At 53.9% G+C, this 27,411-nt stretch overlaps 10 protein-coding genes across 10 annotated transcripts; 6 read left to right on the top strand and 4 right to left on the bottom strand.

Annotated features, from left to right (window-relative positions):
* The first annotated feature begins 763 nt into the window (after positions 1–763).
* On the top strand, positions 764–2,932 carry BDZ99DRAFT_442573 (uncharacterized protein). The gene is made up of 6 exons (XM_033717815.1): positions 764–1,258; positions 1,320–1,392; positions 1,444–1,693; positions 1,741–2,128; positions 2,177–2,543; positions 2,593–2,932. The coding sequence occupies exons 1-6, from the start codon at positions 871–873 to the stop codon at positions 2,621–2,623; spliced, it is 1,497 nt and encodes a 498-aa protein (XP_033577046.1). The 5' UTR covers positions 764–870; the 3' UTR covers positions 2,624–2,932.
* Positions 2,933–3,359: 427 nt separating this feature from the next.
* BDZ99DRAFT_387406 (uncharacterized protein) lies at positions 3,360–4,604 on the top strand (the record flags this gene model as incomplete). Its single annotated transcript, XM_033715519.1, has 2 exons — positions 3,360–4,148; positions 4,203–4,604. 2 exons carry the CDS (start codon positions 3,360–3,362, stop codon positions 4,602–4,604), a joined length of 1,191 nt encoding a protein of 396 aa, XP_033577045.1.
* A 1,299-nt stretch (positions 4,605–5,903) lies between these two features.
* BDZ99DRAFT_520173 (uncharacterized protein) lies at positions 5,904–7,301 on the bottom strand (the record flags this gene model as incomplete). Its single annotated transcript, XM_033725499.1, has 1 exon — positions 5,904–7,301. One exon carries the CDS (start codon positions 7,299–7,301, stop codon positions 5,904–5,906), a length of 1,398 nt encoding a protein of 465 aa, XP_033577044.1.
* Positions 7,302–7,799: 498 nt separating this feature from the next.
* Positions 7,800–9,365, bottom strand: BDZ99DRAFT_520172 (uncharacterized protein; the record flags this gene model as incomplete). Its single annotated transcript, XM_033725498.1, has 1 exon — positions 7,800–9,365. One exon carries the CDS (start codon positions 9,363–9,365, stop codon positions 7,800–7,802), a length of 1,566 nt encoding a protein of 521 aa, XP_033577043.1.
* A 26-nt stretch (positions 9,366–9,391) lies between these two features.
* On the bottom strand, positions 9,392–9,922 carry BDZ99DRAFT_387720 (prenylated rab acceptor PRA1; the record flags this gene model as incomplete). Its single annotated transcript, XM_033715536.1, has 1 exon — positions 9,392–9,922. The coding sequence occupies one exon, from the start codon at positions 9,920–9,922 to the stop codon at positions 9,392–9,394; it is 531 nt and encodes a 176-aa protein (XP_033577042.1).
* Positions 9,923–10,667: 745 nt separating this feature from the next.
* BDZ99DRAFT_358397 (uncharacterized protein) lies at positions 10,668–11,990 on the top strand (the record flags this gene model as incomplete). The annotated part of the gene is made up of 3 exons (XM_033714648.1): positions 10,668–10,740; positions 10,818–11,722; positions 11,787–11,990. Coding segments are annotated over 3 exons (1,182 nt in total), but the record flags the coding sequence as incomplete, so codon positions are not given.
* A 95-nt stretch (positions 11,991–12,085) lies between these two features.
* BDZ99DRAFT_462692 (ornithine aminotransferase) lies at positions 12,086–14,431 on the bottom strand. Its single transcript, XM_033719910.1, has 4 exons — positions 14,070–14,431; positions 13,465–13,826; positions 12,714–13,415; positions 12,086–12,660 (listed from the first exon to the last, which is right to left on the bottom strand). The coding sequence occupies exons 1-4, from the start codon at positions 14,248–14,250 to the stop codon at positions 12,475–12,477; spliced, it is 1,431 nt and encodes a 476-aa protein (XP_033577040.1). The 5' UTR covers positions 14,251–14,431; the 3' UTR covers positions 12,086–12,474.
* Positions 14,432–15,022: 591 nt separating this feature from the next.
* Positions 15,023–17,554, top strand: BDZ99DRAFT_462690 (P-loop containing nucleoside triphosphate hydrolase protein). The gene is made up of 7 exons (XM_033719909.1): positions 15,023–15,513; positions 15,567–15,654; positions 15,707–16,300; positions 16,357–16,376; positions 16,430–16,472; positions 16,524–16,553; positions 16,604–17,554. Exons 1-7 carry the CDS (start codon positions 15,322–15,324, stop codon positions 17,251–17,253), a joined length of 1,617 nt encoding a protein of 538 aa, XP_033577039.1. The 5' UTR covers positions 15,023–15,321; the 3' UTR covers positions 17,254–17,554.
* Positions 17,555–18,491: 937 nt separating this feature from the next.
* Positions 18,492–20,438, top strand: BDZ99DRAFT_442559 (uncharacterized protein). The gene is made up of 4 exons (XM_033717814.1): positions 18,492–18,606; positions 18,657–18,694; positions 18,748–18,859; positions 18,917–20,438. The coding sequence occupies exons 1-4, from the start codon at positions 18,597–18,599 to the stop codon at positions 19,981–19,983; spliced, it is 1,227 nt and encodes a 408-aa protein (XP_033577038.1). The 5' UTR covers positions 18,492–18,596; the 3' UTR covers positions 19,984–20,438.
* Positions 20,439–21,802: 1,364 nt separating this feature from the next.
* Positions 21,803–26,813, top strand: BDZ99DRAFT_498282 (P-loop containing nucleoside triphosphate hydrolase protein). The gene is made up of 3 exons (XM_033723571.1): positions 21,803–22,286; positions 22,348–24,759; positions 24,811–26,813. Exons 1-3 carry the CDS (start codon positions 21,885–21,887, stop codon positions 26,395–26,397), a joined length of 4,401 nt encoding a protein of 1,466 aa, XP_033577037.1. The 5' UTR covers positions 21,803–21,884; the 3' UTR covers positions 26,398–26,813.
* Positions 26,814–27,411: the final 598 nt, after the last annotated feature.

Below are 27,411 nucleotides of genomic sequence, written 5' to 3'. Positions count from 1 at the left end.
TAGCTGTTCGACAGTTACTCTGTCACGGCATAAGTCTGCTGCTCTCGCAATCACTTATGATTGCACATCAAATGCGAAAGCTCGTCTGTCTCCCGTGCGTCTTCGGTATGCCGCATTCAAGCTTCAGCTCGAGCCCATTTCCAAGTGCATCGATCAAATCATGGTTCTTAAAGCACTAATCTACTAAAGTACTTCTCTATCTGCCATGGGTGTTTGTGAGTTGGCTACTGCTGGTAGGCAACCTCAAGACGCCCAAAGGAGAAATGAAATATACCAGAGATATGCTACTCCTGTGCTGCTGTCTCGTCGAAATAGTTTCCGGACGGTAGCTTCACATCGATCGAGAATGACCCGGGCCAAAGCGACGGTGCCAGGTCCACGGCAGGAAAATCTCAGAGTAGCATAGATAGAAAAAGGCGTGTACGGCTAATCATTGCGCCCTCTCCCACAGCTCGAGAGCAAGGAGAGACCGCACCCAAGATCGGCTGCTGGAAGTCGTTCTCCACTCATCTTGACGGTCTTCGTAGTCATGGAACCTCACACCATCACGAGGACAGCGGGTATCTCAGCCGAAAATGCTTTTTGTGAGTGTGATGAATTTGCGTTGTTCATGAAGAAGAAGAGGAGGGCGAGCGCCAGAGATTTCTTTGAACTGGCCTCGGCGCCCAAGTTTTTCCAGCCCCGGTTGCAGCCCCGCCAATCGCGGGCTGAGTCATGGCGTGGGTTTTCGCCTTTTGACTGTGCGAATTCATGGCATCGGATGCGGAACAATACTAACTCACCTCACCTCAAACAACAACCACCTGCGACCGCGTGTCTGTCTTACCGAGAAAGCCCCCCTCAGCTGAGACATCAACGACACTGCCCAGCATGGATTCCGACTCAGAGCACGACGAGACGCTCCAGGACTCGGAGCCCGAAGAAGTCGAGGTGAAGCCCAAGTCAGCGCTGAAGAAGTCCGCGCACCCGCCCAAGGAGGAGGAAAAGCGGCCAGAACTCCCCGAGCAGCCAGAGCCAAAGGACTTGGACCTCACGACGTTAACGCCCCTCTCGCCCGAGATCATTAGCCGTCAAGCGACGATCAATATCGGAACAATCGGTCACGTCGCTCACGGGAAGAGCACTGTGGTGAAGGCGATATCGGGCGTACAAACAGTCAGGTTCAAGAACGAACTGGAGAGGAATATTACCATCAAGCTGGGCTATGCCAACGCGAAGATCTACAAGTGTGACAACGAGGAGTGCCCACGCCCCACCTGTGAGTGGAATTTGGGCTTGCACAGGTGGCAAGGCCAGTTGTAGGCTGACTAGACTGGCAGGTTATCGAAGTTACAAGAGCGAGAAGGAAGTGGACCCGCCGTGTGAGCGCGATGGATGCTCGGGGCGATATAGGTACATTTTGTTGAATTCAACTGCTTGATGTCTTGGCTAATCAGTATATAGGTTGGAGCGACATGTCTCCTTTGTGGATTGCCCAGGTCACGATATTCTCATGAGCACAATGTTGTCTGGTGCAGCCGTCATGGACGCAGCCCTCCTACTGATTGCAGGAAACGAAACATGCCCTCAGCCTCAAACCTCCGAGCATTTGGCCGCCATCGAAATCATGAAGCTCAACCACATAATCATTCTCCAGAATAAAGTTGATCTGATGAGAGAAGAGGGAGCCGAAGCACACTACCAATCCATTCTGGTTCGACCACCAGATTCGATATGCGGATCGTAACTGACATAGACCAGAAATTCATTCGGGGCACAGTCGCGGATGGATCGCCCATCATTCCCATCTCGGCCCAACTCAAGTTCAACATCGATGCGATCAACGAATATCTCATCACAAAGATACCTGTGCCCATTCGAGACTTCACCGCAAAGCCGCACATGATCGTCATTCGGTCTTTTGACGTGAACAAGCCCGGAGCAGAGATTGACGAACTGAAGGGTGGAGTTGCTGGAGGCAGTATTCTGACTGGTGTGCTCAAGCTCGGCGACGAGATTGAGATCAGGCCTGGAATTGTCTCGAAAGACAGCACAGGGAAGATCCAGTGCAAGCCGATCTTCTCAAGAGTTGTAACGCTGTTCGCAGAGCACAATGATCTCAAGTTCGCTGTTCCCGGAGGTCTGATCGGTAGGTTTTGGGAATATCTCCCAGAAGTCGTGAACTAATACATCCCAGGTGTTGGTACTCGAGTCGACCCAACCCTCTGCCGAGCTGATCGTCTTGTTGGCTTCGTGCTGGGTCTACGAGGACATCTACCCGCCATCTACACCGAGCTCGAGGTCAACTACTTCCTTCTTCGACGTCTGCTAGGTGTGAAGACAGCAGACGGCAAGCAGGCAAAGGTAGCCAAGCTAAGCAAGAACGAGGTGTTGATGGTCAACATTGGCAGTACGGCAACCGGAGCGAAGGTCATTGCGGTCAAGGCGGATGCTGCACGTCTGTCACTCACATCTCCCGCATGTACCGAGATTGGGGAGAAGATTGCTCTCTCGCGGCGGATAGAGAAGCACTGGCGGTTGATTGGATGGGCGAACATTGTTGCGTAAGTAACCAAAGGCTTGGATGCAGTGCATTGCTAATCTATGCAACAGGGGATCTACCCTCACGCCGACGATTGATTAGGCGCTTGTCCACCAGTTGGGGCGCCTCGAGCAGGGAAAAGGCCAATGAAGTTCCTGCGGACCAGTGTCACAAGGCTAGTAGAACTGCAACGTTCAGCGCTTGGTTTTCTTCGCGCCTCTGCACCTTTGTAGCATGCATCCGTGATCCTGGATTCAGGAGCGGCATCGTGAGGGGATCTGTGAGGGAATAGACGGCAGAGACTGCAGGCATGCGGCCTCCTGGTTGGAAAAGTGCATTGCGGACGGCCCTGTGAATTTGGTGTCGGAAGCATATACTTATCAGTTCATGGAATCTGAGCGTAAAGACAGCATCGGCTCTCCCAGTCTAGAACTCAGTAATGGTGAATGAACATGTGGTAATAGCCATTGGGCCCAGCAGCGGCACCCCGGACGTTCCGAGTCTTGATGCCGGGGCTTCGGACGCATTCACATGCAAATCGCGCTGCATGCTTGCTCATATACGGGCTCTCACCCAACGCTTCACCCCAACGCCTCAACGTCAGAGCATGCATGAGGTGCCTCAGCACTACTGGAGCCATCTCTAGTCCCCCGCCATCGTTTATAAAGTGAGCAGCCCGTCCGCTCAAATGGCCCCTCGCCAAGCCATTACGCCTCTTCAGTCCACGTGCTCACACTCAGCTTCGCAGATCCCTCCGCATCCATAGCAGCATTCCAGCTCTCATTCTTTCTTCCAACGCGCCAATTCCTCCCAAACCACCCTTTACATACTAGAAAACATGTCCCAGGAACCGTCGCCGCTTCCGGGGGACATCCCTACGTCGAATCCGAGTCACATCCATCGCCCTGTACCGCGCCGCCACTTCGAGATGTCGACGCCGGCCTCCGAAGGCTCACATTCGCCCACTCGTGGCGCCTCCTCCGACTTTGTTGCCCAGCTAGACGCGAAGCTGCGGCGGTCGCGGACCGGGAGTGGCAACGGTGGTGACCTGGACGCGACGTCTCGAACAAAATCCTTCCTCAACATGACCTCGTCAACACTATTCGGGATCTATTCGGACGCTGGGACAGGGGACCGAACAGAGCCGCAGACGCCTTGGGGCACTGGGGCAGAGACGCCCGCCCGGTACGGAGGGGACCCATGGGACAACAACCCGCTGGACCAGGCAGCACTGGACAAAAAGGGCGGAGAACTGTGGGAACGACCGCAACAGAAGCAGGTTCAAGGCGTATGGGGTTACCTCCTGCTCATCGGCCGGATCCTCGCTCTCTTCGCGTTTGGAGTCGTCTACGGAATTATCGTTTCGCACCTCCACGACACGAGGAACCTTGCGCCGGTGCGGATGCAGGGCGTGGATCGGACGCAATGGCAGTACTACACCGTCTGGGGCACCGCCGGGATTGTGCTTGGTAGCCTACTGCCGTACGTGGATCTGCTGTGGGCCAGAAGTCATGTGCCGGAACAAGTGCGACGAAAGCGTGCTCCATCACGCAGCAGCCCACTAGGCGAGCAGTGGAACCCCGTTGTTCGAAGCATTGGCGCCTTCGTGGGGATTGCATTCGCGATTGTAAGTTTCGGATACTCCCGACGTGCTAGTTACTTTTAATGTTGACAGCCCCAGCGCAAACTGCCCTGGACGTCGACCCTCCAAGTCTCCGTGACTCTGGCTCTCGTCAACCCAGCACTCTGGTACATACTCGACCGCAGCAAACCCGGGCTCACTCTCTCCACCCTCGTTTCCGTCATTCTCACGTCAGTCCTTCTCCTCGCAAAGCCAGACGTCGTGCCGCCGCCAGCGGTCTTTGCGTCCAACGCAACGCGCCTGCCCCCGTCCAGCGCCGCCGTCTTCACGGGCAAGCCGAGCGCTGAAGCCCCCCCGGCGGCCCTGTTCGCCGGCGTGGTGAGCTACGAAAGCCTAGGCGTTGCAACTTGGATAGCCAGTGTTCTGTTCTGCAGCTGTATCTGCTTTGGCAACATTGGACGTCGTTTAGCAGTCCTGGACAACACACGATGGTCGCGATGACAAATAGGGCTATTGACATAAAATTTCTTTTCCAGCGATCTACGGAAAACAATCCGCTTTTTCACTAAACTGTCGTTTTGCCGCATTGGGAAAAAGGGGGACTATCAAAAAAGGCTTTCCGATATTCAATCAAGGGGGGAAAAGCCCGGAATTCATTATTTTCTGGTAAGGAACCAGGCTGGGGCTTTTGCTTGCTTTCGGCTTTTTTGAGTCCTAAGGTACGGGCGGGAAGCATCCATGTTACGGACGCAGTGTAATTCAATAGCCGAGTTTTGGGTTTTGCAACATCCTTAGCCAAAAATGGCAGACAGACTTTCCAGAAACCTAAACTATGCAGTTAAGTGCGCCCGCAGGTAATAGCACATAGGAACGACAGTCTATTGAGACTTCTCGAGCTTGGGGTACTATACCGCAGCTCGCGGAGGAAGACGATGGCCGTGACGACGAGACTAAAAATCAAGATATCCTGTGCCCCCAAGCCGACGATAGACCATCATCAAATACCCACCCCCCATATCGCCCCTTCCTCTATAGCATATATATGTGTGGGGAGAGAGGGGATGGTCATGGCGCATGTGGAACTTCGCAAGACCCACATGCCTAGCCGAGGTCGCAACAGTGCAATAGCAGCTTATGGAGGTGACTGTGCTGGGAGCTTCAGTTTGAGTGATGGTGAGGTGAGGTGGTGGTCGGGTTAACGGTAGAAAGGGTAACGGTGAAGTGAGGCAAAGTGTTGGTCGGACTTACGGTGGAAAGGGCGAGAAATCCGATAGCAGACATAGCCGTAGTATGGGAACGAACGGGCAAACGTACTAAGCAGAAGCTCAAGACATGGGCGAGGGCGGTCGTTTGTTACGATCTCTGATTTTCAGGGTCCAACCGTGAATGATACCTTATATACCTGTTATTTTTGAGCACCATCCATACTAACCAACAGAGAAACGTAGCCACTCGGCGATCCCGTAAAAAATTGCGACTCTACAGTGTAGTAGCGCAGTGGTAGTTGAGTGGTTTCGTTTTTTGCCGTTTTGTTTTGCTAGTTGAGATGAAGTTCGATTCTCGTTGGGACCAAGGGGGTTGTAATTTTTGTAACTTTTCAGCCATTTGCTGCACTCGAGCTCGGACGAATAAGAAAGACCAGATATCGGTCGTTTACTACGGCACCGTGATCTGCAGACTTTGAGGTATCGAGGAACTTACACTGATATTCATCATACAGAAAGAGGTGCTCACCTAATAGACCAACTTGATGAACTACGCCACACCATCCACACAAACCTTATACACTGACAGCCCGCTTCAGAATTCATATTGCCTTTCTAAATTCCGTTGTCTTACCTTGAAGTCAGACTCCCGACGTTCAACAGACCAGTACGGCGTCGCCACCAGATTAGAGTACCAACCGACAATTGTACCCTGTGACTGCCATTCGTAGAAGGTGCAAGGGATTGCACATCTGGTCCAATTGATCAAGTCCTGATCAACTTTGAGTGCATGGCGTATCTGTCTCTCCCGGTAGGAGTGGTTGATACGCTGCTGGCGATCACGCTCTTTCAGGTAGCCTTTCATGCCGTCCGGGCCATCCCAACGGCCCACAAACCCCCACTCCAAGAGCCGGCGAAGGTCCCAGAAGAAGATCCCGGCATCTTGGAAGAAGTTCCAATATTGGGTTCTGGTGAGGTCATGCTGAGCCCGCACAGCATCGAAATACGTCCATCCTGAGCCGGGAGAGCTTCCCTCAGGCCAATCAGGCCACACCCGAGTTGTATGCCGTAGAAATATCTGAGGCGATGCCCCAAAGTCGGTGCTGGTCTGGAAATGGCGACTGCCGAGGACTTTCCTGAGAGCTTGCCTGAACGGCTCGAGGACATACCCGAGCTTTAACGCGCGTCGTGGGAAGAAGCACTGGTTTCCTCCACATGCACGGAATGGGTTGCTCGTGGTCCGCTCCTGTTCCGTTAGATACCTTGAAGAACTCACCTGAAAGACGTCATGGCAGAGATGGTCATGTCGAGCCATCAGAAAGCGGTGGACACACGTGAGTTCGTCCACCTCTGATAACGACAAGCGGAGGAGGAACTGGCGGGTTGCTTCCTCAACTGTGATCCTTCTCTGCACCAATCCGCTGGTAAAGGGCTTGGCTGGATCCTCTTCGAGACAGGGTCGGTCAAAAAGCCGCAGTGTCCAGAGTGCGCGGGAAATTCGAAGACGTTCCGGTGTCGACAGGATGAGAGGCTCTAAAATAGCCCCTGGATTGTTGATCGCGCCGGCGCTTTGATATGTCGCAGTTGCGATTAAGTGTACGGCCTGGCCAATCTGGCTTTGGTTGGTACGAAGCTCGTCGAGAACCGCAAGGGGGTCGTCAATCCCACACAGGACCTGTCGTGACTTATTCGCATCTAGACTGTCCGCAAGAAACGTACCCAGGTTGTCGGAACGGAGGATTTTAGTGCCATTGAGGGTTAACGCAGTGAGGATGTGATTTTGGATTTGCTGAGGGTGCTGGCCTATGATGTCCCGCAAGATAGTCTCGGGGTATTTGAGAAACAAACCTTCGATAAGAGGACTTGCGTTGATGGAGTCGTACAGAGATTGGAAGTCCATTGACCCAAGAACAGATAGTTGTAAGTCGAATGGGAGGCGCAAAAAAGGAAATGAGCGACGAGCACGTTTATTGCGTCTTGTACGGCGAGCCATGATGAGAAAAGAGAATCAAACTCTGTACAGGAGTTAAAGATATTTCAGCGGTAGATAAAAAGTGAGTGGTGATATTGGTGGGGCAATTCTAAGACGTTGCAGCCTAGAGGATCTTCAATATCGTCAGCATCGTCCGTGCACATTTTCACAGACTACCAGGCACGTGCCAGGCTACGAAAAGTAATGCGTGATGTCTATCCGGCATCTTCGCGTCCTGATGCAATTCGGGCCCACGTTAATAAAATATCATACGCACCATATTGAAGCTTGCAAAAGAATCGCATTCGCTCGTCCGAGCCTCGTCGTGTACCAACCCGGCCACGGAATTTCTATGCCCACCATGCCCATAAAAGGACCGAAGCGCCAAGCACCCTACGAAGTTTTCCCTCTGAAACACGGAAAAGCATTAATAAAGACAAAGGTGCGAACTCAGATCATCAATCGGACTACGCGAACCAATGACCCGAATAGAACAGAAGAACATGCAGAGTAGAGATACTACTTCCTCCTTCCCCTTCTCCTCCGCTCGCCTCCTCCCGAACCTCCACCGCTGTTGCCGCCTCCACTACCACTGCCAGACCCAGTAGGCTTGACCACGTTGACGTTGTACCCTGAGCCCGATCCTGCTTCTTGCACGTCGACTAGCACACCGTGCTGTCCATCATCGTCGTCATCATCGCTGAGTTCATCTCGCAGCCCGCTGGCCTTGTAGCCAAGCAAAGGGTCTGAGTAGCTGCTCTGCATGCCACTCGCCCGTTGGTTCGGCACAGGAACACGACGCGGCATGTTGATGTAGTTATCAGGCACGGGTAGAGCTAAGCGGCGGCTCTGGGCATATTGGGAAGCAACCTGAGGCTGAGATGGGGGCGGAACTGATGTCGGGACCATTGAGGGTGAAGAAGAAGCCTTAGAGGGATCAAATAGTTTGGCGCGTTCGGCGACTGACTGGGCCATATGATATTGATAGGGGTCTGCATTGTAGTGCTGGTAAGGCTGCACGGGGAAGGGTACCAGTTGAGGAGGAGGTTGAATCGGAAGTTGGTGGAGAGCAGAGGGGTCAGACCGACTGCGAGCGGCCTGAGACCGGTCGGCATCGTCTGGAAACGAGTTTTGGCGGGTTGGATATGAGGACTGGCGACCCTTTTGGACTGGAGGCGTCACGTCTTGATAACGTTGAGGTGAGTCGGTGGGGAACGCTCCTGGAGCTTCTCGAGGAGGAGTTGAAGGATGGCTGCCATTCCGACTGCTGACTGATGCCGAACGGGAACCAGGCCGGGAATGAGCGGAAGTGGAGCGCGCAGAACGAGATTGGGGACCGCGGGGGTTGTAGGTAATGGGCGCATACATTGGCTGTCCATCAGGTCCTGGAATCATGAAGCCGGGAGCTGGTGCGGGTGGTGGAGCGCCGTCAAATTGGCCTGAGGACACACGTTTCTTTCCACTGCCACTCGACTTATTCTTGGCTGACTTCGGCGTGACTGGCTTCGGCGACGAGAAAATCGACGAAGACCTCCGCTGCCCATTCTTTGACCGAGTACTGCTGTTGGCGCTGTTGGGGGTTGAACTACTACTTTTGATTTTGGCAGGCGCGCGCGCTGCTGGCGCCGGAACCTGTTGGTTTCGTAGCATCCTTGATTCGTAAGCCTCCAATTCTTCCTGCGTCAAAGCCACATTTGGCTTGCCAGTCCCCCTAGCTCTCCTAATCTTGTCTAAAACTCTTTGAAATAGCACCTCCTCCTGGTCCAGTGGAGCAAGGTGCACGATTGCCCCTCCACCTTCCTGGAAATAGTCGTCTTCCTCCTCAGAATGATCATAAGCATCCCTATATGCCAGGCCGTCCCGCCCCGCAACCATCTGTTCCCAAGCCCTTGGGTCCATATCATTGAAATATAATTCGTCAGGGTTAAAAGAGTGTCTCTTTTGCATGCTCGGATCCAAAGCAACGCCGTGCAAGCCGTCTTCATCGCTGTCCAATTCTTGAAATCTGTATACGCCTTCCGCCGGTCTCTCCCACTCCCTTCTTCCCCTCCCCTGGCCCCCTGGTGGTCTTCCCCATGGGGGCATAGCGTATGGAGTTCGCGGCCGACCACCTAGACCGCCTCCTCGGAAAAAGCTGACTCGATTGGCTTGTCCATGAAAGCAGCATGGCCCAGAATCGTGACGCCGCTGGCACCAATGAGCCACAGAAAGGTGGCAAATGGCGAGGCATAAATGCCGAGCGGAACACAGACCACCAGCAGGGCAGTATAGAGCTGGGAGGTGGTAGCGCGGAAGGTGCCAATCTCGAGATCGTTGCCCCCGAGCTTGCCAATACCGTACATGCCGCCGATAGTGAGGGCGATGACGAAAAGTAGCGTCTTGTTCGTGAGCAGGCTGTAGATGACTAGCATGACGAGGACTACGGCGTAGTTGCTGGAGAAGTAGCCCAAGTTGTAGTTGACCCGGCTCTGGGCTTCGGCAAAGGTGGCGGGCTTCGAGATGCGCTTGATGTCGAAGAACTCGGAGACGGGTTTTAGGTTGGCAAACCTCGAGGAGACCGACTGCGAGCGCAGGCCCTCGAAGCGGCCGGAGAAGTTCATTCTCGAGGTGAGGGCGTCGAGCGGGATGTTGAGACGGGACATGGCGGTGTGGAAGTGCGAGCGAGAGGCTGCGGGCTGCTGGGGCTCGTCGGGCTCAATATGAGTAGTGTGAGATGTAGGCAGGACCGAGGGCTGGTCGTCGATATCTATTAAAGGGGCCATTGTTAGCTTGCTGATGGAATTCCGGAGCAGTGTCGGTTGTATCGGAAGCGTGTCGAGACAGATTAGGGAGTGATACCAGAATGTAGCGGGCGGAGGCGATGAGAATATAACGAGAGTGGCAGCCTACGAGTGCGTGGAGCGCAGGACAAAGGTGACGCGGCTTGGTTCGAGTCTTTTGTGGTGAATAGAAGAATGCGAGCAGTGCGAGGCCAATACGAGGAATTTGTGTAGGGGGAGCCGCTGCTCAGCCCCTGTTGGCTGCTATTCAGGGAGGCCCAAGCCCGGCAATCTGACAGAGCTGGAACAAAGATCCCCCACTCAGGCAAAGCCAATTTGCCTCAGCGAGGCCACGCAGCCCCAGACGAGACGAGGACACCACAGCACGACGACGGGAAGTTGTAGAGACGAGCGACCGCGGGACAGCGAGCAGCTACATATACACGCCGGCTGCTGCTGCTGCATTGCCATTCGCCGCCGGCTGCCTGCGCCATTGGACCACGTTGGACAGCGCTGGTGGTCACTCCAGACGCACAAGGGCCTTTCCATCGCCTGCATCGCTCTTTCTGGCCGAAGTCGTAGTCGCGACATCCGCCATTTTGCCCACGAACACCACGCCAACGTCGCGATGAAGCCGCACGCACTGCTCGCCCTCGTGCTGGGCCTGCTCGTCTCGCTCGCCGCTGCCTGGAGCAAAGAAGGTGCGCAGAGCTCCCCTCCCTCGCGCATTACGTGTGTGACGCCGCAGCCGCAAAGCTAACCCAGTTTTTTTTCCCAGATCACGAAATCTTCCGTCTCCGCGACGAGGTCATCGCCCACGAGGGCTCCAACGTGACCTTCTACGACCTGCTCAACCTCTCCCCCAGCGCCACCCAGGAACAGATCAACAAGGCCTACCGCAAGAAGTCGCGCGAGATCCACCCCGACAAGGCCCGCCAGGTCTTCATCGCCAACTATGGCAAGGCCCCCAAGGCGAAGGCTGGCGAGAAGAAGAAGCCCGGAGTTACTGTGCGCAAGGGCCAGCCGTCGAAGAAGGAGGTTGACGCCTTCATGAAGGAGGCCACGCCGCGCTACCAGCGCCTCACCGTCGTCGTCGAGATCCTCAAGGGCCCGTCGCGCGAGCGGTACGACCACTTTCTCCGCAACGGCTTCCCCAAGTGGCGGGGCACGGGATACTACTATGCTCGCTTCAGGCCCGGATTGGGCTCCGTGCTGCTGGGCCTGTTCGTTGTGGGTGGCGGCGCCATACATTATATCTTTTTGGTCCAGAGCTGGACGCGACGCCGCGCATTTGCCGAGAGCTACATCAGACACGCGAGAAGGATGGCGTGGGGAGATGATTCGGGCATTGCGGGCATTCCAGGGGCGAACGGGACCCCAGCCTCGCAGGGCTGGGAGACGCCCTCCAATGGTGACGAGCCTCAAGAGAGTGTTGTGATGAACAGACGTCAAAAGCGTAACCAAGAGAAGGAGTCACGGAAAGCCAAGAACGGCAAGGCCGCGAAGGGTGCAAAGTCCTCAGGCATCAGCACCCCAGTCGAAGCAGTCCTGACCTCTGGCCCCGTCGGAGCAAAAAAGCGAGTAGTCGCGGAAAACGGCAAGGTGTTGATTGTAGACTCAGTCGGAAACGTCTATATCGAGGAAAAGACCGGGGAGGGCAAGACTGTGGAGTATCTACTCGACGTAAGTGACCACCGTGTGGACCTAGGCCCCTTTCTCTCAATGTCTTCTAACACAACACGTTCAGATTGACGAAATGCGCAAACCAACCTTCTACGACACCGGCCTCTGGAAACTCCCAAAGTTCTTCTACATGCAATCTGTTGGCAGAATCCTCGGAAAGAAAGACATCGACGACGCGCTCTTCGATTCCGAAGACGAGAACGCAGAAGCGGCTACCCTCACGAGCGCAACGGCTCCCAACGCGTACGCTGAGGCCAGGAAGCGGAGGTTAGAACGCGCGAAGTGACCGATAGGTGCAGGGTCTTTGTATGATTAAGCATAGGGAATGGGCATGGTTGGGTCCTAAAAGCAACATTTGCTCTTTTGAGACGAAATAAATTTATTTCGAAAAACGGACGGCCCCTGATGACTTCTTTCACTCATGACACGTACTCGCAACTGTCACTTTGACTCACAAAACCAACCAAGAAAGCATTCGACATGATCTTGTTAGCATCAAAGGCCTTGTGTGGATACCATTACTCCAGGACGTCCAGTCTGCTGCTCCCTTTTCGTGGTATCATTATCTATACAGTATAGCCGTGAACGCATCATGCAGCCGTCTCCATTTCCCAGTAGTCTTCCTCACCATGCAAATTGCCTCATGGATCTCCTTGACCAAAGAAAATGCAGTTTTATGAAAACCCACGTACACCGCACATGAAAGACCCGAAAGCCTGAATTATTATCGACTCACCAGTGGATATACCCTTTTAGTTGTCGACACCGATATGCACGTTCTTCTCTCCCTCCGGCAGAATCTCCGCCTCCTTCTTGCCCTTCAGCTCCGGCAGCTCGAGCATAGCGTCACGGATGATGTCCAGCGCGCTCTGGATCTCCTCCTCGGTGATAACCAGCGGCGGCGCGAGGCGGATAATGTTCTGGTGGGTCGGTTTGGCCTGTTCCTAGTCAGCAGCTTTCACTTCCCATATTGTCGCTAATGCGGGCTTACCAAGAGGCCCTTCTCCTTGAAGAGCATGCATAGGTCCCACGCCGAGTGGCCGTTCGTCTTGCTCTCGTCGATGACGATGGCGTTGAGCAGCCCCTTGCCGCGGATGAGCGCGATCATCGGGCTGTTAAGTTTCTGCAGGCCATCGCGGAACCGCTGGCCCATGGCCTCGGCGCGCTCGACCATGTTCTCTTCGTCGATGAGCTCGAGGGCGCGGATGGCGATGGCGGAGCCGAGAGGGTTGCCGCCGTACGTCGAGCCGTGGGTGCCGGGCTCGATGGTGAGCATGACTTCCTTGGAGCCGAGCACGCAGGATACGGGGTACATGCCGCCTGAGATGGCTTTGCCGAGCAGGACTAGGTCGGGCTTGATGCCGCTCCACTCGTGGCAGAGGAGCTTGCCTGTTCGCGCGATGCCGGTTTGGATCTCGTCGATGATGAGGAGGACGTTGTGCTCGTCGCAAAGAGCGCGAACTTCGCGGAGGTAGCTGTCGTCTGGCACGACGATGCCGGCTTCACCTTGGATTGGCTCGACGAGGAAGGCGGCCGTCTTCTTGCCGTGTGTCTCGAGCACTTTGCGTAGATCTTCCACGTTGTTGTAGCGGATTGGTGCCTTGGTGGTAGGGTCGAAGCTCCCAATGCCTGGCAGGTATGGGCCATAGTTGTCGCGCGATTCCGGGTCAGTGGACATGGTAATAGCGGCGAACTTTGCGGTCATATTAGTATTGAAGTAGTGTACTTCTAGGGGGACAAACAGTTCGTCCGTGGAAGTTCTCCTGCACACTGAACACCAATGCCTCGTTGTCCGGAATTCCCTTCACTTTGTATCCCCACTTCCGTGCAATCTTGACTGCTGTCTCTACGGCCTCTGCGCCAGTGTTCATCGGTAGCACCATGTCGAATCCGAACATCTTGGTGACGAATTCGGCGAAACGGGGGAAGACATCGTTGTAGAAAGCCCGGCTGCTCAGCGTCAACCTCGAGGCCTGCTCTACCAGGGCTTTCACGAGTTCAGGGTGGCAATGGCCTTGGTTCACGGCGCTGTAGGCGGAGAGGAAGTCGAGGTAGTGCTTGCCTTCGGGGTCCCACACCGAGCAACCGCTTGCACGGGAGAATACTGGATCATAGTCAGTAAACGTGTCATACACTCTTAGGTCAATGCTTTTGCACTCGACTAGGCCGCTTCAGTGCCACTTTTGACCACTGGATGCCACTGCGTGAGGTGGCCCAATTGAATTGTTGGTCAACCAAGAGCCTATGAAAGCTAGCCTGGATAATGCCGTAGCAGCCTCCCATATTGTCCAGATTCTTCAAGTTCTGCTGAAGCACTCTAAGCGGTGATTAAGAAATTGTCGCATACCTATGGGCAAGGGATGGTAGTTGTGGGCTGCATGTACCGCCTCTGAAGTCATGGCTTCCTTGGACGAGCTCGCGTGATAGCGCGAGGGATCTGGAGTGCCCGTGGGATGGAACGACCTGGCCGTGGCCTTGAGAGTGCCATTTCCGTTCCCAGAGCCGTTGCTCATAGCAGCTGGAGACATGGTGAAGTTGGGGTTGTTGAGATGATATGGATTTCGTGGTGGGGTTTTTCGTGGTGGGGCAAAGAGAACAAAGTGAGTTTGTGGAAGAAGGATGAAGGAGGGACGGAGGAATTGAATGAAGGGCGAGAAGAAATCTCTTCAGAGTGGTTCAAGTGAGCTTAAGCCTTTGATAGCCAAAACCTGCGCATAGGAGTTTACTATTCTCACGCGCCGGCTGAACCTCCCGATAGCGGCCAAATGCATCGTCACAACGCGGGTCGTCTGTCCCTGCGCCAAACGACAACGCCCTCGGCGCCATTGGCCAGCGAGCAAACATCCCCACCTTTCGCATCTAGTGAAGCCATCGCGGAGGCTAGATGTCGAGTCAGTAGTAGAAGAGTAGGAACGTGACCCCTCATATGGGGATGGCATGAGGCACAGGAGAGCCGAGCCTTGGAAGACGACGAGGGTCAAGAAATGCAATCTCGATATTCTAGCACGCACAGCCGCTTTCGGGGTATTCTCCAGACTGGCGAGTCACGGGATTCTGGACATGGGATAGCACCTAGAGTACTCCGTTGCTCAGCCTTGCCGTGGTTCACAAACCGTTTTTCTGTACGCAAATATTCGCCACTGAATGGGCTTTTCTGATACAGGAACGAGATCCTTATAAACACTCAAAGACCGGTCCAATTCACGCTATCCAACACCGTTCCAGCCTGCAGTGCAGGGGTGCTGAATGACGTCCGACTTGTTTCAGAGCGATACGGCGGCCCTGCAAACTCCCGACAGCCTCGAACCACTCCATCGCGGCGCAGTGAGTTGACGAGGCGGAGCCTGGCCTGGGGTGCAGATCAACGAGCGAGACTACATAAAGACCCCACTAGCTCGGTGGAGCTCTTCGACAACTAGCTTCTTTTAAGACATCTCCTGCATCGTCTACAAGGAAAGCACTCCTTCGCCGAGTGTTGCCTGGAACTAGTACTTAGTGATTGCCCAGTCACCTACTTTGTACATTTACGACCAAGTTCTGATCATATCTAAACATCACTTTCTCAACCTCACTCTAGGACTGTCGGACATCATCTCATCATGTCTACCTCTGAGGCCTTCACTTTCCTTGAGAAAGACGACAAACAGCCCCAGCTCTTTGATGACTTCCAGAGGTTCAACTCAGGCAAGGCGACTGATATCGATGTTCAAGTCACTGCAGCCCTCCGAGCTAAGTACCCCGAGCTCTGTGTGACGAGCGTGCCTTCATCAAACTGCAACCTTCTTCAATTTGTAGGCAGTCAAGTTCCCATGCTGCACTTGGGGGGTTATCTTACTTGCTATAGGTTGCTGCCGGTTATGCCACTGCCCACCTTGACAAAGAGAATGAGCCTGTCTTACGGTGGCGCGGATTCGTAGGACCATCTCATCGAGGTACCGAGATGCCTTCATCTGCGAGCTCCATCAATACTTACTTACCTTCTAGGTGGCTCTGGACATCTTGCGGACGCGATTTTCTTCGCAAAGTACAACTATGAGTGGAACAGTAATAACTTCATTCTCTACAATGTGACTATCGGGTATGGACAGGTGCAGTACGTTCTCACGGGACCAGTTGGCGACGAAACCACGTACAGCAACTCCGCCGTCACCGACGCTCTCCTCAGTTCCATCGGAGCCTGGCTCACTAAGGAGGAGCCAGCCATCTATGTGTACGATGGCTATTGGAGGAGAGATGCTAAGCTCTGGGAGTCGGTTGAGAAAAGCAGCTGGGATGACGTTATTCTGGACCCGAAGATGAAGAAAGCCTTAAAAGAGGTCACCGGAAAGTTTTTTGACAGCAAGGACATCTACGATGAATTCGGAGTGCCATGGAAACGCGGATTGATTTTCCACGGCCCAGTCGGAAATGGCAAAACAATCTCTCTCAAGGCTTTGATGCGAACTTTGTATCATCGAGACTCTCCAGTCGTGTCGCTTTACGTCAAGAATGCCCCTTATAGTTATAACATTCGGGATGTCTTCCAGATGGCAAGGTCCATGACACCGTGCCTGCTGGTCTTTGAGGATATCGATACTGGTGAGAAGATGCAGATGACTCCGACATGAGTGAGATCACTTGCTTACATCGTTTAGTTGTCACACAAGCTACTAGGGTACGACTTGAAGCGCAGCCCTATCTTTCTGGACCTGAATTAACCGATTGCAGTCGTATTTCTTCAACGAAGTCGACGGACTGGCAAACAATGATGGTAAGCCACGCCGCGATTCGAACTAGGACTCGATCTAAACCAGCATTTCAGGCATCTTGATGATCGCTACGACCAACCATTGCAAGTTTCCAGGCAAACCCAGTCGATTCCTTGTCTGACATGTCAATTAGTGGACCAACTCGACCCGGGTCTGTCCAAGAGACCCAGCAGGTTCGACAGGCTGTATCTATTCCCCCGCCCTAACAAGGACGAAAGGGTCTTGTATGCCGAGTATTGGCGCCAGAAGCTAAAGAACAAGCCTGCCATTGAGTTCCCTAAGAAACTCACTACGTCCATGGCCGAGATCACGGACGACTTCAGCTTTGCGTACCTCAAGGAGGCGTTCGTGGCTACGCTCCTTGACCTGGCTCACAACTGCACTATGGGAGATGAAAGCGACAATGATGGAGATGATGATGGGGACGATCCATTGGACAAGTACGAGCTCTGGAAGGAGTTCAAAGCGCAGGTGAAGGTTCTCAGGGACGAAATGGGGAGTACGCTGTCTGCTGCCGACGGCTCCAGCTTTCCGTTCGGAAATGCCGCAGACTATGAGGAAATGATTCCGTTGTTGGCGGACACGAGCCTCCGGGGCAATGGAGGAGGCTCTCAGCCTTGTGGACAGCCCTCAGTAGCGGCGCCAGGATTCGGCTTCTTGGATACGAGGGGCGCGGCGGTTGACAAATCCGCGTCCGCCCTCAGCCCTCTGTCGTCGTTCAGCCCGCTGGCGAACAAGAGGGCCAAATACAACGACGGCGTGTGGGAGTGGGGGCCCCGTTGAGGCGGTCGCGCGTTATTTACACATTCGAATGCATCACGGCCGGTCAACGGCTCTGCGGAGACACTCCCGGGCGTCTGGGGGGACGGCGTACTACCGCTCCCTTGGGCTCACCGGATCGGGCAGATGACACGGCGACGTGGTACTTGGGCCGGGGATAGCCTCTCGAGTCGTTGCCCGCATTGCGCTGTTATGTATCTTTCTTGTCAATCCAGCTCAACGTGATAAGCCCGGGGAGTGCTATTTGATGATCGGTCGCTTCCGACGCCCTGTGATCTCACAGCGCTCCTGTTGCCTCCAGCGTGCGCCGTTCTAATTCCACCGCTAAAGCTTCCTTTCCTCGTGTCGCCGGCAAATCGAATGCAGCCCTACTTCAGCCTCGGGACTGCACAAAGCCTCAAATAGATGGCAGCCTTTCCTTAATTACCTGGTAACCCTTTCTCTGGCCTTCTCTGCAACGGTTCCTCTTAGCCTCTCTTTTGCTTCTCTGCTATTCGCCTTTCTCGTGCGAGAGCACCAATTCATCAAGGGAAGCCAGCAGCACACATCTCATTACGACGTCGCCATTTAAATCGCCCCAGCTCGAGCGTCCCTGCATGGCCGCCAATCATGTGAACGCTTTTGATATCAACTGCGGCAAGGCCGCGAGTAAAAGAGAGGGTTGGGAAGACTTGGTTGCATGGGATGGCGACCTTTATGATCCTCTCTTCCAAGGCGATGTCAGTTTCGCTAGCTCATGGAATGACCTGCATGTTGCCGAAAGTGTCGCCTCCGATTACCCCTCTGCGCCGCCCTCTGTGGGAGATGGATCCTTCTACGAGTACCCATTGAGCCCTCTGTCATTCTCCAGCTCCATTACATCTGGCACCGTTTTTCCCCTCTCGTCGCCACTGGAAGTTCGAAATGACAGAGTCAACGCCGAGTCTCTCGACCATTCCAACCCTCTTGCCTTCCAGCCTCAAGCCCTAGAGAATCTCGGCGGGTGGGCCGACCAATCGAATGAACAAGAACTGGAGCATGCTCGTGCAATCCCGATACCCTGTTCCAATCCTCGATCGACCGCCAGTAGCTTCGTATCCTCGTCTCCTTTTTCTGAAAGACCGCGAATCATTGAACCGGCCCCAGAGGCCGGTAGCAATCGCGCCATAAGAATACCTCAGAGGGGTCCGCGCAGCGGAGCTGGCAGCATCAACTCTCCCTCTACACCTTCCTTTGGGTGGGTCCAGTATCAAGTCAATAACAGCAACAATCGTCTCGTCCCTTTTGGTAGTGGGTCAAATGGTAGCAGGAGGCAACGCGGTCGAACGAAGGGGTTGAACCCTGACCAGCGAAAAAGCGCAGCTCTGATGCGCGTCGGCAAGTGATTTCAGTGCTACCTTGCAACGCTCTCGCTAACAACCTCATAGTGAAAGCTTGCAGTAACTGTAAACGTCGCAAAGAAAGGGTACGCCTAAAAGCTCGATATACGCCTTGCTTCGGGAGCTAACGTGAAAACAGTGTGACCCCGGAATTCCTTGCAAGTCCTGTATCGAACACTACAAAGGCGATCTTGTGAACCACCCCTGTCGAGAACGGTCACTGGCGGACCTTTCTACAGTCTTCTTATCAGGTGCGTACAGTTTTCTGTTTGAATACTTCGTTATTGATTGGCTAACTTCGGAAATAGAGCGCTTGGGATGGCATCCAACTGCCCGGACTCCGGAGTTCTTTCTCTTTCCTTCAAATTTTACCGTCAGCGACTACACGCTCACGATCCCGATAAACCTTGGCTTTGGTCCCTCCCTTCAGCGTACCGTGCGGATAGTGCATCCAAACGACATGAACCGCCTAGTGCACGAACACACGGTGTACGACTGGCCCCCTCGCAGCACCTCCGGCATGCTGTGTCGCAATGCTATTCTTCCTGCTATCCTTCCCGATACCTCCACGCTTTCCCAGGACTTAGACCATCACCTATCTCTTCTTGTAACTTCGCACTTCAAAGCGTTTCCTCTTTACTGCTCGCCTCTGCGGGTGCTTCGGGACATCTACATCCTGTATCGATCTCTTCCCTCTTCCTCCGGTCGAATTCTGCACCAGGCCTTGAAGTTGTTGGTACTAGTCCATATCGGTGGTGATACTACGATTGCTGCATCGGATCCTACTGTGGCATCTATCATTACCTGCGCAAATCTGCCAACGGACACGACAACCACGCCATGTTTCATTCGTGCGCAACTGGGAGCCGTCATGCCTACCTTGGCCCAAGAGCTGATGCGTGATGTTCTTGCCCAGCTAGAACGTCTAGCGCTGTCTCGCAAATGTACCGAATGGCCCGTCGTACTTGCAACCTTGGTGGTACTCCTGATGTCAGTTGAGAGTATCCAGTATCACGCTGCCAAGATGCCATACCACTCCTGCTACGACACCAACCCAACGCCGCTAAGAGACCGGACTAAATGCCAGGATATGGACGAGCAAGGTGTAGAAGCTATCCTGAACTTCTACAAGGCGTGCTATAGCGGGTGCCACTCCCGTCTTCGAGAAGATTGGGAAGGCGAAGGGTCTAGCTTTGAAGCGACCCGGGAAACAAAGTCCGAGGATCGATTTGTGGATTCTATGAGAGCTGCTATCCGAAATAGCAACTCTGGTGGTTACTTGCGAGAGAAGGAGAAGGCCAGCTTGGAGGACGTTACTGATATGAACTGCTTCTTTGATCGACTGCTCGCGAAGCTCCTTTTGCTTCGCACATGATTTACAGCCTGCAGGGGATCTCGCGCCAAGGCATTTTAGTGCTTGAGGCCCGTTCCATGAACTTATGACTTTACGACCACACTTTACGAAAGATGGATTGCAGAGCGATGATTCTTAGCCTTGGTTTTGGTCGTTCTGGTTGGAACTTTGGATGTTTGGGCGGTTATCGGTTCGTTTCTACCTCGTTTCTTTTCGAAGATCTGAGCTTTATTGTACTGTACTATGTTGTACAATACAGTCGAACGTAAGAAGATATAGAAACTATCGCTCAGGCAACACATACATGGGATGTTTCCATAGTGTAACTAGTTTCGCATCATTTAATTTGACTTCAATGTGCCACGAAGCCTGGAGGCCTTACAATGCCTTCCGGGCCTGAGGACGGAAAGTAATTATTTCTAGCCTCATTTGATCATCTCAAGTTTCACGTAGATCTGTGATAGCGAATAGAAACCATACCTGCGTGTAAAATGCGTCAGCGCGTGTTCCGAAGGTTTAGATCATCATATATAGACGCCAAACAAGGCGAATAACCAACTGACAAGCAGCCACATTTCCAAGGGTCGAGTCCAATGATAGCGGCACGACAACAATTATAGCAATGTAGCGCTGACAAACACTACACCCACGTGGCGATCTTGCAAATCCTCATTACAAGGGGCTTCTTCGCAATTGCTTATAGTATATAATGCTATGGACCTCGACGAAAAGATAGAAAGGTTCTCGACATGCTGACTGTAAAGATCCATGCGGCCGTTCTTATCTCCCGGGATCGTTCGTCCACTGCTTGCTCTAACTATTCAAGCGCCCCATTTATCTTCATGCTTAGAAACCTGACCACCGAACTGCGAATGATCCGATTGTTGCGAATGCTCGCAGGCGACTCACCCGATCAGATCACTCGATGACGACGCTAAAGAGTGCCTAGATGAATCTCCCGAGCGCGCATCCCCAATACGAGCCCCCGCTACCCGAGACTGGAAGCCAGACCTCTCAAGGACATGGGTCGCCTTATATGCACATTAAAGTAATTGAAGCGGTGAGGATGCCGTCCCGACAAGGATTCTCCAGGCAGCGAACGCGAAGTCGAGTCGGAGAGGGGGGTTGGGAAGGGACCAATCCGGACGAGATACGCTTCCTGACTAACAAGCGGACAGCACAAGGCTCGCTTGTATCACTGTCAATTATCTCCACACCGCAACCTTGAATTGCGTTCAAGATTTGAGAGAGTGTAGGCAAGTCAAAGAAGAAGCTGGATTCATATGAAAAATACCATGAGTACTGGGTGGATTGGTCGAGATTTTGAAGTGTGTTAGGTGCACGGCTCGCGTCCCGCACGCGGCAAAGCGGCACGCAACCGACGAAAAGCCACCACGGCCACTTCCTCCACAGCTGGGCAGCTTCGGGCCCGACTCTCATCACAGGGAAAGCAGCACCCGACACAGCAATGTCCTGCTCGAGGGTGATGGTGAGAAACCGATGTTTCGGTGACTCAACGACTGGAAGCGTTACACGACGCGTATACGAAGTGGTAGCCTGAAGCGATCGAGTCGCCCGCAACGCCCTCGAGCCTTACCGGTATGTGGCCGCCTTCCTCGCATACCCTACCGCTATCAAACAAGCTCAACAAGACTCGGCGGCCGGGGCTTGATTAACCCCCGACATTTTCTTTGGGCAAAATGAAATGACAAACGCGAGCAGCGTCGCATTGAGGCGCCACTGATTGGCCACTAGCTCGCGTTGCCCTCACCTGGCCCTCGGCATTAGAGGCGGATTTTATTCACACACTAGTCACCTACCTCACCACTCGGACGCTACATATACTGAGCCGCCCCAGAGAGCGTCATGCGTTTTCACTTTCTTGCCGCCCGTCGTCAAACTCGAGCTCAACACCAGAGAGGATGACCACGCCTGGAAACGAGAAGGAGTGGCACCTGAACGACCAGGAGGTCGCCCCCGAAAGCACAGAACACTCCCAGCCCGTGGCGACGTCACCATTGGAGGAGGTGGTCTCGGACAAGGACTTTGAAAAGGATGTGGATAGTGGAGTGAAGCGCCCTGCGAACCATCGTCGGCAGCTTTCCCGCTTGGATAGCACTACGAGTGGAACCACCGACTATACCGACGATGTGCTGGAGGCGAAAAGCCAGGCGAGCGCGAAGCAGAAGAAGTGGTACAGGCGGTTGAACGTGCTGAAATGGGGCAAGAAACCACCAGTGCCGGAGACGCGGCAGGTGTCGCGGGAGTTCCATGCGGGCTTCCTCAGCCTGATGACTTTCCAATGGATGGCGCCCCTAATGACGGTTAGTGGCGGGAACTTATTCTTTGATTACTTTCACAAATCACTGACTTTGAACTTTGCAGGTCGGATATCAACGCCCCCTCGAAGTCAACGACATATGGCGTGTCAACCCCAATCGAAGTGCCGATGTGTTGGGCAAGAAGCTAGACGCTGCTTTCAAGAAACGCGTAGCGAGCGGCGACCCAAAGCCCTTGATGAAGGCCCTCTACGATACTTTCAAATGGGAATTCATATTCGGTGGCTGCTGCCAGCTCACGTCGAGTTTACTGCAGTCGCTCGCGCCCTTTGTTCTTCGATACCTGATCAATTTCTCCGTGGAGGCCTACGTTGCGAAAACATATGGCCGGCCGGCTCCCAGCGTTGGGAAAGGAATTGGACTAGTCATTGGAATCACACTCATGCAGATGGTGCAAAGCATGGCAACAAATCATTTCATGTATAGAGGCATGATGATCGGAGGTCAAGCACGCGCTGTGCTCATCGCGGTTATATTCGATAAGGCAATGCGACTGTCTGGCAGGGCAAAGGCGGGAGGAAGGCCACCTGATGCCCCTGAGGCGCCACCGCCAGAAATTAAGCCTGGGACCCCCGAGGAAAAGAAATGGTACAAGCGGAAGCTCAAGAAGGAGAAAGAAGCGAAAGCAAAGCCGGGCGAAAAGGGAATATTAGGGGACGGCCAGGGCTGGGGCAACGGACGGATCATCAATTTGATGTCTACGGATACCTACCGAGTCGACCAGGCCTCCGGCATGTTCCACATGATTTGGACATCTCCCGTTGCCGTTCTGCTTACCTTAGCCCTCCTGTGCATCAATCTGACATACAGCGCCCTAGCTGGATTCGGCCTGCTAATGATTACCATGCCTCTACTTGGAATGGCCGTCAGAGCTCTTTTCAGGCGGAGAGTCGGCATCAACAAGATGACGGATCAGAGAGTTAGTCTGACCCAGGAGATCTTGCAAGCAGTCCGCTTTGTAAAGTACTTCGGATGGGAGACAAGCTTCCTGGATCGAGTCGACGCAATCAGGACCAAGGAAATCCACGCAGTCCAGATCCTGCTTTCCATTCGCAATGGGATTCTCGCTGTTGGAATGTCCATGCCAGTCTTTGCGTCCATGCTGTCGTTCATCACATACTCGCTCTCAAACCACGTCCTAAACCCAGCTCCCATTTTCTCTTCCTTGGCATTGTTCAATTCCCTTCGACTTCCCCTCAATTTCCTTCCCATGGTCATCGGTCAGGTCACTGATGCGTTCTCGTCAATCAACCGCATTCAAGAGTTCTTGATGGCGGAGGAGGCCCACGACGATGCTGAATGGGACTATAATAAAAAGGAGGCTATCGTAGTGAAGCATGCCGACTTTACCTGGGAACGGACACCAACTCAAGAAACAGGGAATGAGGAGTCCCAAAGCCCACAAGCTCAGAAGAAAGCCAAGGAGGCGGCCAGAGCACAGAAGGCGAGGAAGTCACAGGAAACGGACAAGGAGAAGGACATGGGTGACGCGAACGACAGCTTAAGCACAATGACGGTCGAAGAGCCGTTCAAACTCCGAGATATCGATCTTGCCATCCAACGCAACGAACTCATCGCCGTGATTGGTACTGTCGGGTCTGGAAAGAGCTCGTTGTTGGGCGCCCTGGCTGGAGATATGCGGAGGACGAGCGGAGAAGTCATCTTGGGTGCGTCGCGTGCCTTCTGCCCTCAATACGCATGGATCCAGAACACAACGGTCAGGGAAAACATCATTTTCGGCAAGGACTTCAAGCATGACTGGTACAATGAGGTCATCGACGCTTGTGCTTTGCGCCCAGATCTCGAGATGCTGCCAGCTGGAGATCGCACGGAAATCGGCGAGAGGGGAATCACGGTTTCCGGAGGACAGAAGCAACGTTTGAACATCGCTCGCGCCATTTACTTCGACGCCGATATCGTCTTGATGGATGACCCGCTTTCCGCAGTCGACGCCCATGTCGGTCGCCACATCATGGACAATGCTATTTGTGGATTGCTCAAGGACAAGTGTCGTATTCTTGCAACGCATCAACTACACGTCCTCAATCGATGCGATAGGGTCGTGTTGCTGAATGAAGGTCATATTGAGGCGGTCGATACTTTCGACAACCTCATGGCCCACAACAAAACCTTCATGAAGCTAATGGCAACTACTGCTGTCGAAGAGGAACACAAGGACGAAGACGAGGTCAACGAGGATGAAGTCGAGGAAGAGAAGAAGATAAGCAAGAAGAGGCGGAACAAGAAGCCCGCTGCCGGTCTGATGCAGCAGGAAGAACGGGCCGTCAAGAGCGTCTCATGGAGTGTCTGGACTGCGTATATCAGAGCCGCAGGAGGCATGTGGGTGGCTCCCTACGTGCTTATACTTCTGATCCTATCGCAAGGAGCGAATATTGTCACGAGCTTGTGGCTATCGTGGTGGACCTCTAATAAGTTTGGGTTCACCGAAGGTGTCTATGTAAGTTTCTTGCATCTTTTGGATAACCTATTACAGTACTAACTCTGGTAGATTGGTGCTTATGCGGCTCTTGGCTTTACTCAAGCATTTCTCATGTTCGTCTTCTCCGTTGCGGTCTCGGTCTTCGGTACCAAAGCCGGCAAGGTCATGCTTCACCTCGCCATCAACCGCGTGCTCCGGGCACCAATGTCCTTTTTCGACACCACGCCGCTCGGACGAATTACCAATCGCTTTTCCAAGGACATCGACGTTATGGACAACAACCTTACCGACTCGATCCGCATGTACTTCATGACCATGGGCATGATCATATCGGTTTTCATTCTAATCATCGTTTATTTCCACTACTTCGCCGTCGCCTTAGGTCCACTGATGGTCATGTTCCTCTTCTCAGCGGCGTACTACCGCTCGTCAGCGAGAGAGGTCAAGCGCCACGAGTCCGTTCTCCGAAGTACTGTGTTTGCACGGTTCAGCGAGGCTGTCTTCGGCACGGCAACCATCCGGGCGTATGGCTTGCAGGATCAATTCCAAAGGACGATTCGCGCTGCCATCGACGACATGGACAGTGCCTACTACCTGACGTTCGCCAATCAAAGATGGCTCAGCGTTCGGCTCGATGCAATCGGAAATATGCTTGTGTTTGTCGTTGGCATTCTCGTCGTCACGTCGCGATTCTCGGTCTCCCCGAGTATCGGCGGGTTGGTACTGTCGTATATCTTGTCGATTGTACAGATGATCCAATTCACAGTACGACAGCTCGCTGAAGTCGAGAACAACATGAATGCTACAGAACGTATCCACCACTACGGCACTGAACTGGAAGAGGAGGCCCCTCTACGCATCGGCGACGTGCCCAAGTCGTGGCCAGACAAGGGCGAAATCATCTTCGAAGACGTGCAGATGCGGTACCGCGAGGGTCTACCTCTGGTGCTGCAGGGCCTCAACATGCACGTCCAGGCCGGCGAGCGCATTGGCGTCGTTGGACGAACCGGCGCTGGCAAGTCGAGTATCATGAGCACGCTATTCCGGTTGGTGGAGCTGTCCGGCGGCTCCATCACCATCGACGGCGTCGACATCAGCACCATTGGGCTGCACGACCTGCGGTCCAAGCTAGCCATCATCCCCCAGGATCCCACGCTGTTTCGCGGCACCATCCGGTCGAACCTCGACCCGTTCGACGAGCACACGGATCTCGAGCTGTGGTCCGCGCTGCGCCAGGCCGACTTGGTGGGCGCCGAAACGACCCTGGACGACAAGACGGGCCGCATCCACCTCGACAGCACGGTCGAGGAGGAGGGGCTGAACTTCTCGCTCGGGCAGCGGCAGCTCATGGCGCTGGCGCGCGCCCTCGTGCGCGGGTCGCAAATCATCGTGTGCGACGAGGCGACCAGCTCGGTCGACTTCGAGACGGACCAGAAGATCCAGCGGACGATTGTCGACGGATTTAAGGGCAAGACGCTGCTGTGCATTGCGCATCGGCTCAAGACCATCATCGGCTACGACCGCATCTGTGTCATGGACGCGGGGCGGATTGCGGAGCTAGACACGCCGCTGAATCTATACGACATGGGCGGTATTTTCCGGGGCATGTGCGATCGTAGTTCGATAAGGCGCGAGGACTTCTTCGTAGAGTACTAGATCTTTCGAATGTGGGTTGGGAGGCGGGAGGGTGGCGTGGGCGGAGCTGGTTGGAGGCGCATAGGGGATAGCGGGCTTTCATATGTCACTGCATTACAGCACAGCAATGTGTGGCATTTGTGGGCGTATATCTGGGTTGGGGAGGTACACATTATAGTGCTTGGTTGAGTCTGCATCACTGCATACGGAGATACTCACTCGTAACTCAGCGATTGGTATACATGTCTAAGTTATAGTTGTTAATAGGGGGTTCATTTCGGGATTCGGGCGCTGGGGGATCCAAAAGATGTAGCTGGGTGTAGATGGCAGTGCAGAATAGTTCGAAGTTGAAAAGGCAATATTGATCAATCGACGCTGGGTGTACAGTGCTAGAACACAACTTTGGGCACGCCGTCTTTTTAATCTCGTCCCTATTCATGTTGTGGTGCTGAGACACCACAGGCCGACTATCAGCGGTGCGAAACTTCTCTGATTTAAGCTCTCAGGGACTTCGCATCTTCTAAAAACGTTTAGAATGCGCCGAGGCACCTCTGACAGTGGCAAGCAACTGTGCCTAGCCTTTTGATTACGAGATGTAGCACATGCGGCGTAATTCGCAGGGATGAATGCCAGCAATGCAGTGTCATCGAGGCTGGGTGCAGACATCCATGTAGGAGGTAGCTGATGGGAGCACCGAAGCAGGCTACGTGGTTGCTCGAAGGCATTATTGCGGCGATAAGAGGGCGTCATTCCAGCGATAGCAAACACGCAGGGTGGGGATGCAGGAGGCGGTGGTGGCAACGCGTGGAAGTATAAATAGGGCCGTGAGTATTGGATTAATGCAGTCTTGAGCTCAAAAGAGGCTGGTGTTTGCAGCTCCTGGAGCTCGAGCGGAGATCTCCACGCCAGTGCTCCCGAAGCCACTCAAGTGCCCCTTTTTGGCCTGGTACGACTCGCGGCCGGCGAGGAAGTTTGCCCCTAACGGCGTCTTACAGGCTCTAATGCAGGCACCGCGCGAGTAGTGGCAGACGTGGG

Source organism: Mytilinidion resinicola (genome assembly GCF_010093595.1).
Source record: "Mytilinidion resinicola strain CBS 304.34 unplaced genomic scaffold BDZ99scaffold_9, whole genome shotgun sequence".
NCBI lineage: Eukaryota > Fungi > Ascomycota > Dothideomycetes > Mytilinidiales > Mytilinidiaceae > Mytilinidion > Mytilinidion resinicola.
This window is presented reverse-complemented; position numbering and strand designations above follow the sequence as displayed.

Bases quoted from the DNA above. Each gene is read 5' to 3' on its own strand.
- BDZ99DRAFT_442573 (XM_033717815.1), top strand. From the start codon at position 871: ATGGATTCCGACTCAGAGCACGACGAGACGCTCCAGGACTCGGAGCCC. The intron at 1,259-1,319 runs GTGAGTGGAATT...CTAGACTGGCAG, and splicing joins GGAGTGCCCACGCCCCACCT to GTTATCGAAGTTACAAGAGC. The intron at 1,393-1,443 runs GTACATTTTGTT...ATCAGTATATAG, and splicing joins GGATGCTCGGGGCGATATAG to GTTGGAGCGACATGTCTCCT.
- BDZ99DRAFT_462692 (XM_033719910.1), bottom strand. From the start codon at position 14,250: ATGTCTCCAGCTGCTATGAGCAACGGCTCTGGGAACGGAAATGGCACT. The intron at 13,827-14,069 runs GTATGCGACAAT...ACTATGATCCAG, and splicing joins CTACCATCCCTTGCCCATAG to TATTCTCCCGTGCAAGCGGT. The intron at 13,416-13,464 runs GTTTGTCCCCCT...ATGACCGCAAAG, and splicing joins AGAACTTCCACGGACGAACT to TTCGCCGCTATTACCATGTC.
- BDZ99DRAFT_462690 (XM_033719909.1), top strand. From the start codon at position 15,322: ATGTCTACCTCTGAGGCCTTCACTTTCCTTGAGAAAGACGACAAACAG. The intron at 15,655-15,706 runs GTACCGAGATGC...CTTACCTTCTAG, and splicing joins CGTAGGACCATCTCATCGAG to GTGGCTCTGGACATCTTGCG. The intron at 16,473-16,523 runs GTAAGCCACGCC...CCAGCATTTCAG, and splicing joins CGGACTGGCAAACAATGATG to GCATCTTGATGATCGCTACG.
- BDZ99DRAFT_442559 (XM_033717814.1), top strand. The intron at 18,695-18,747 runs GTACGCCTAAAA...ACGTGAAAACAG, and splicing joins GTAAACGTCGCAAAGAAAGG to TGTGACCCCGGAATTCCTTG. The intron at 18,860-18,916 runs GTGCGTACAGTT...CTTCGGAAATAG, and splicing joins TTCTACAGTCTTCTTATCAG to AGCGCTTGGGATGGCATCCA.
- BDZ99DRAFT_498282 (XM_033723571.1), top strand. From the start codon at position 21,885: ATGACCACGCCTGGAAACGAGAAGGAGTGGCACCTGAACGACCAGGAG. The intron at 22,287-22,347 runs GTTAGTGGCGGG...TGAACTTTGCAG, and splicing joins GGATGGCGCCCCTAATGACG to GTCGGATATCAACGCCCCCT. The intron at 24,760-24,810 runs GTAAGTTTCTTG...TAACTCTGGTAG, and splicing joins GGTTCACCGAAGGTGTCTAT to ATTGGTGCTTATGCGGCTCT.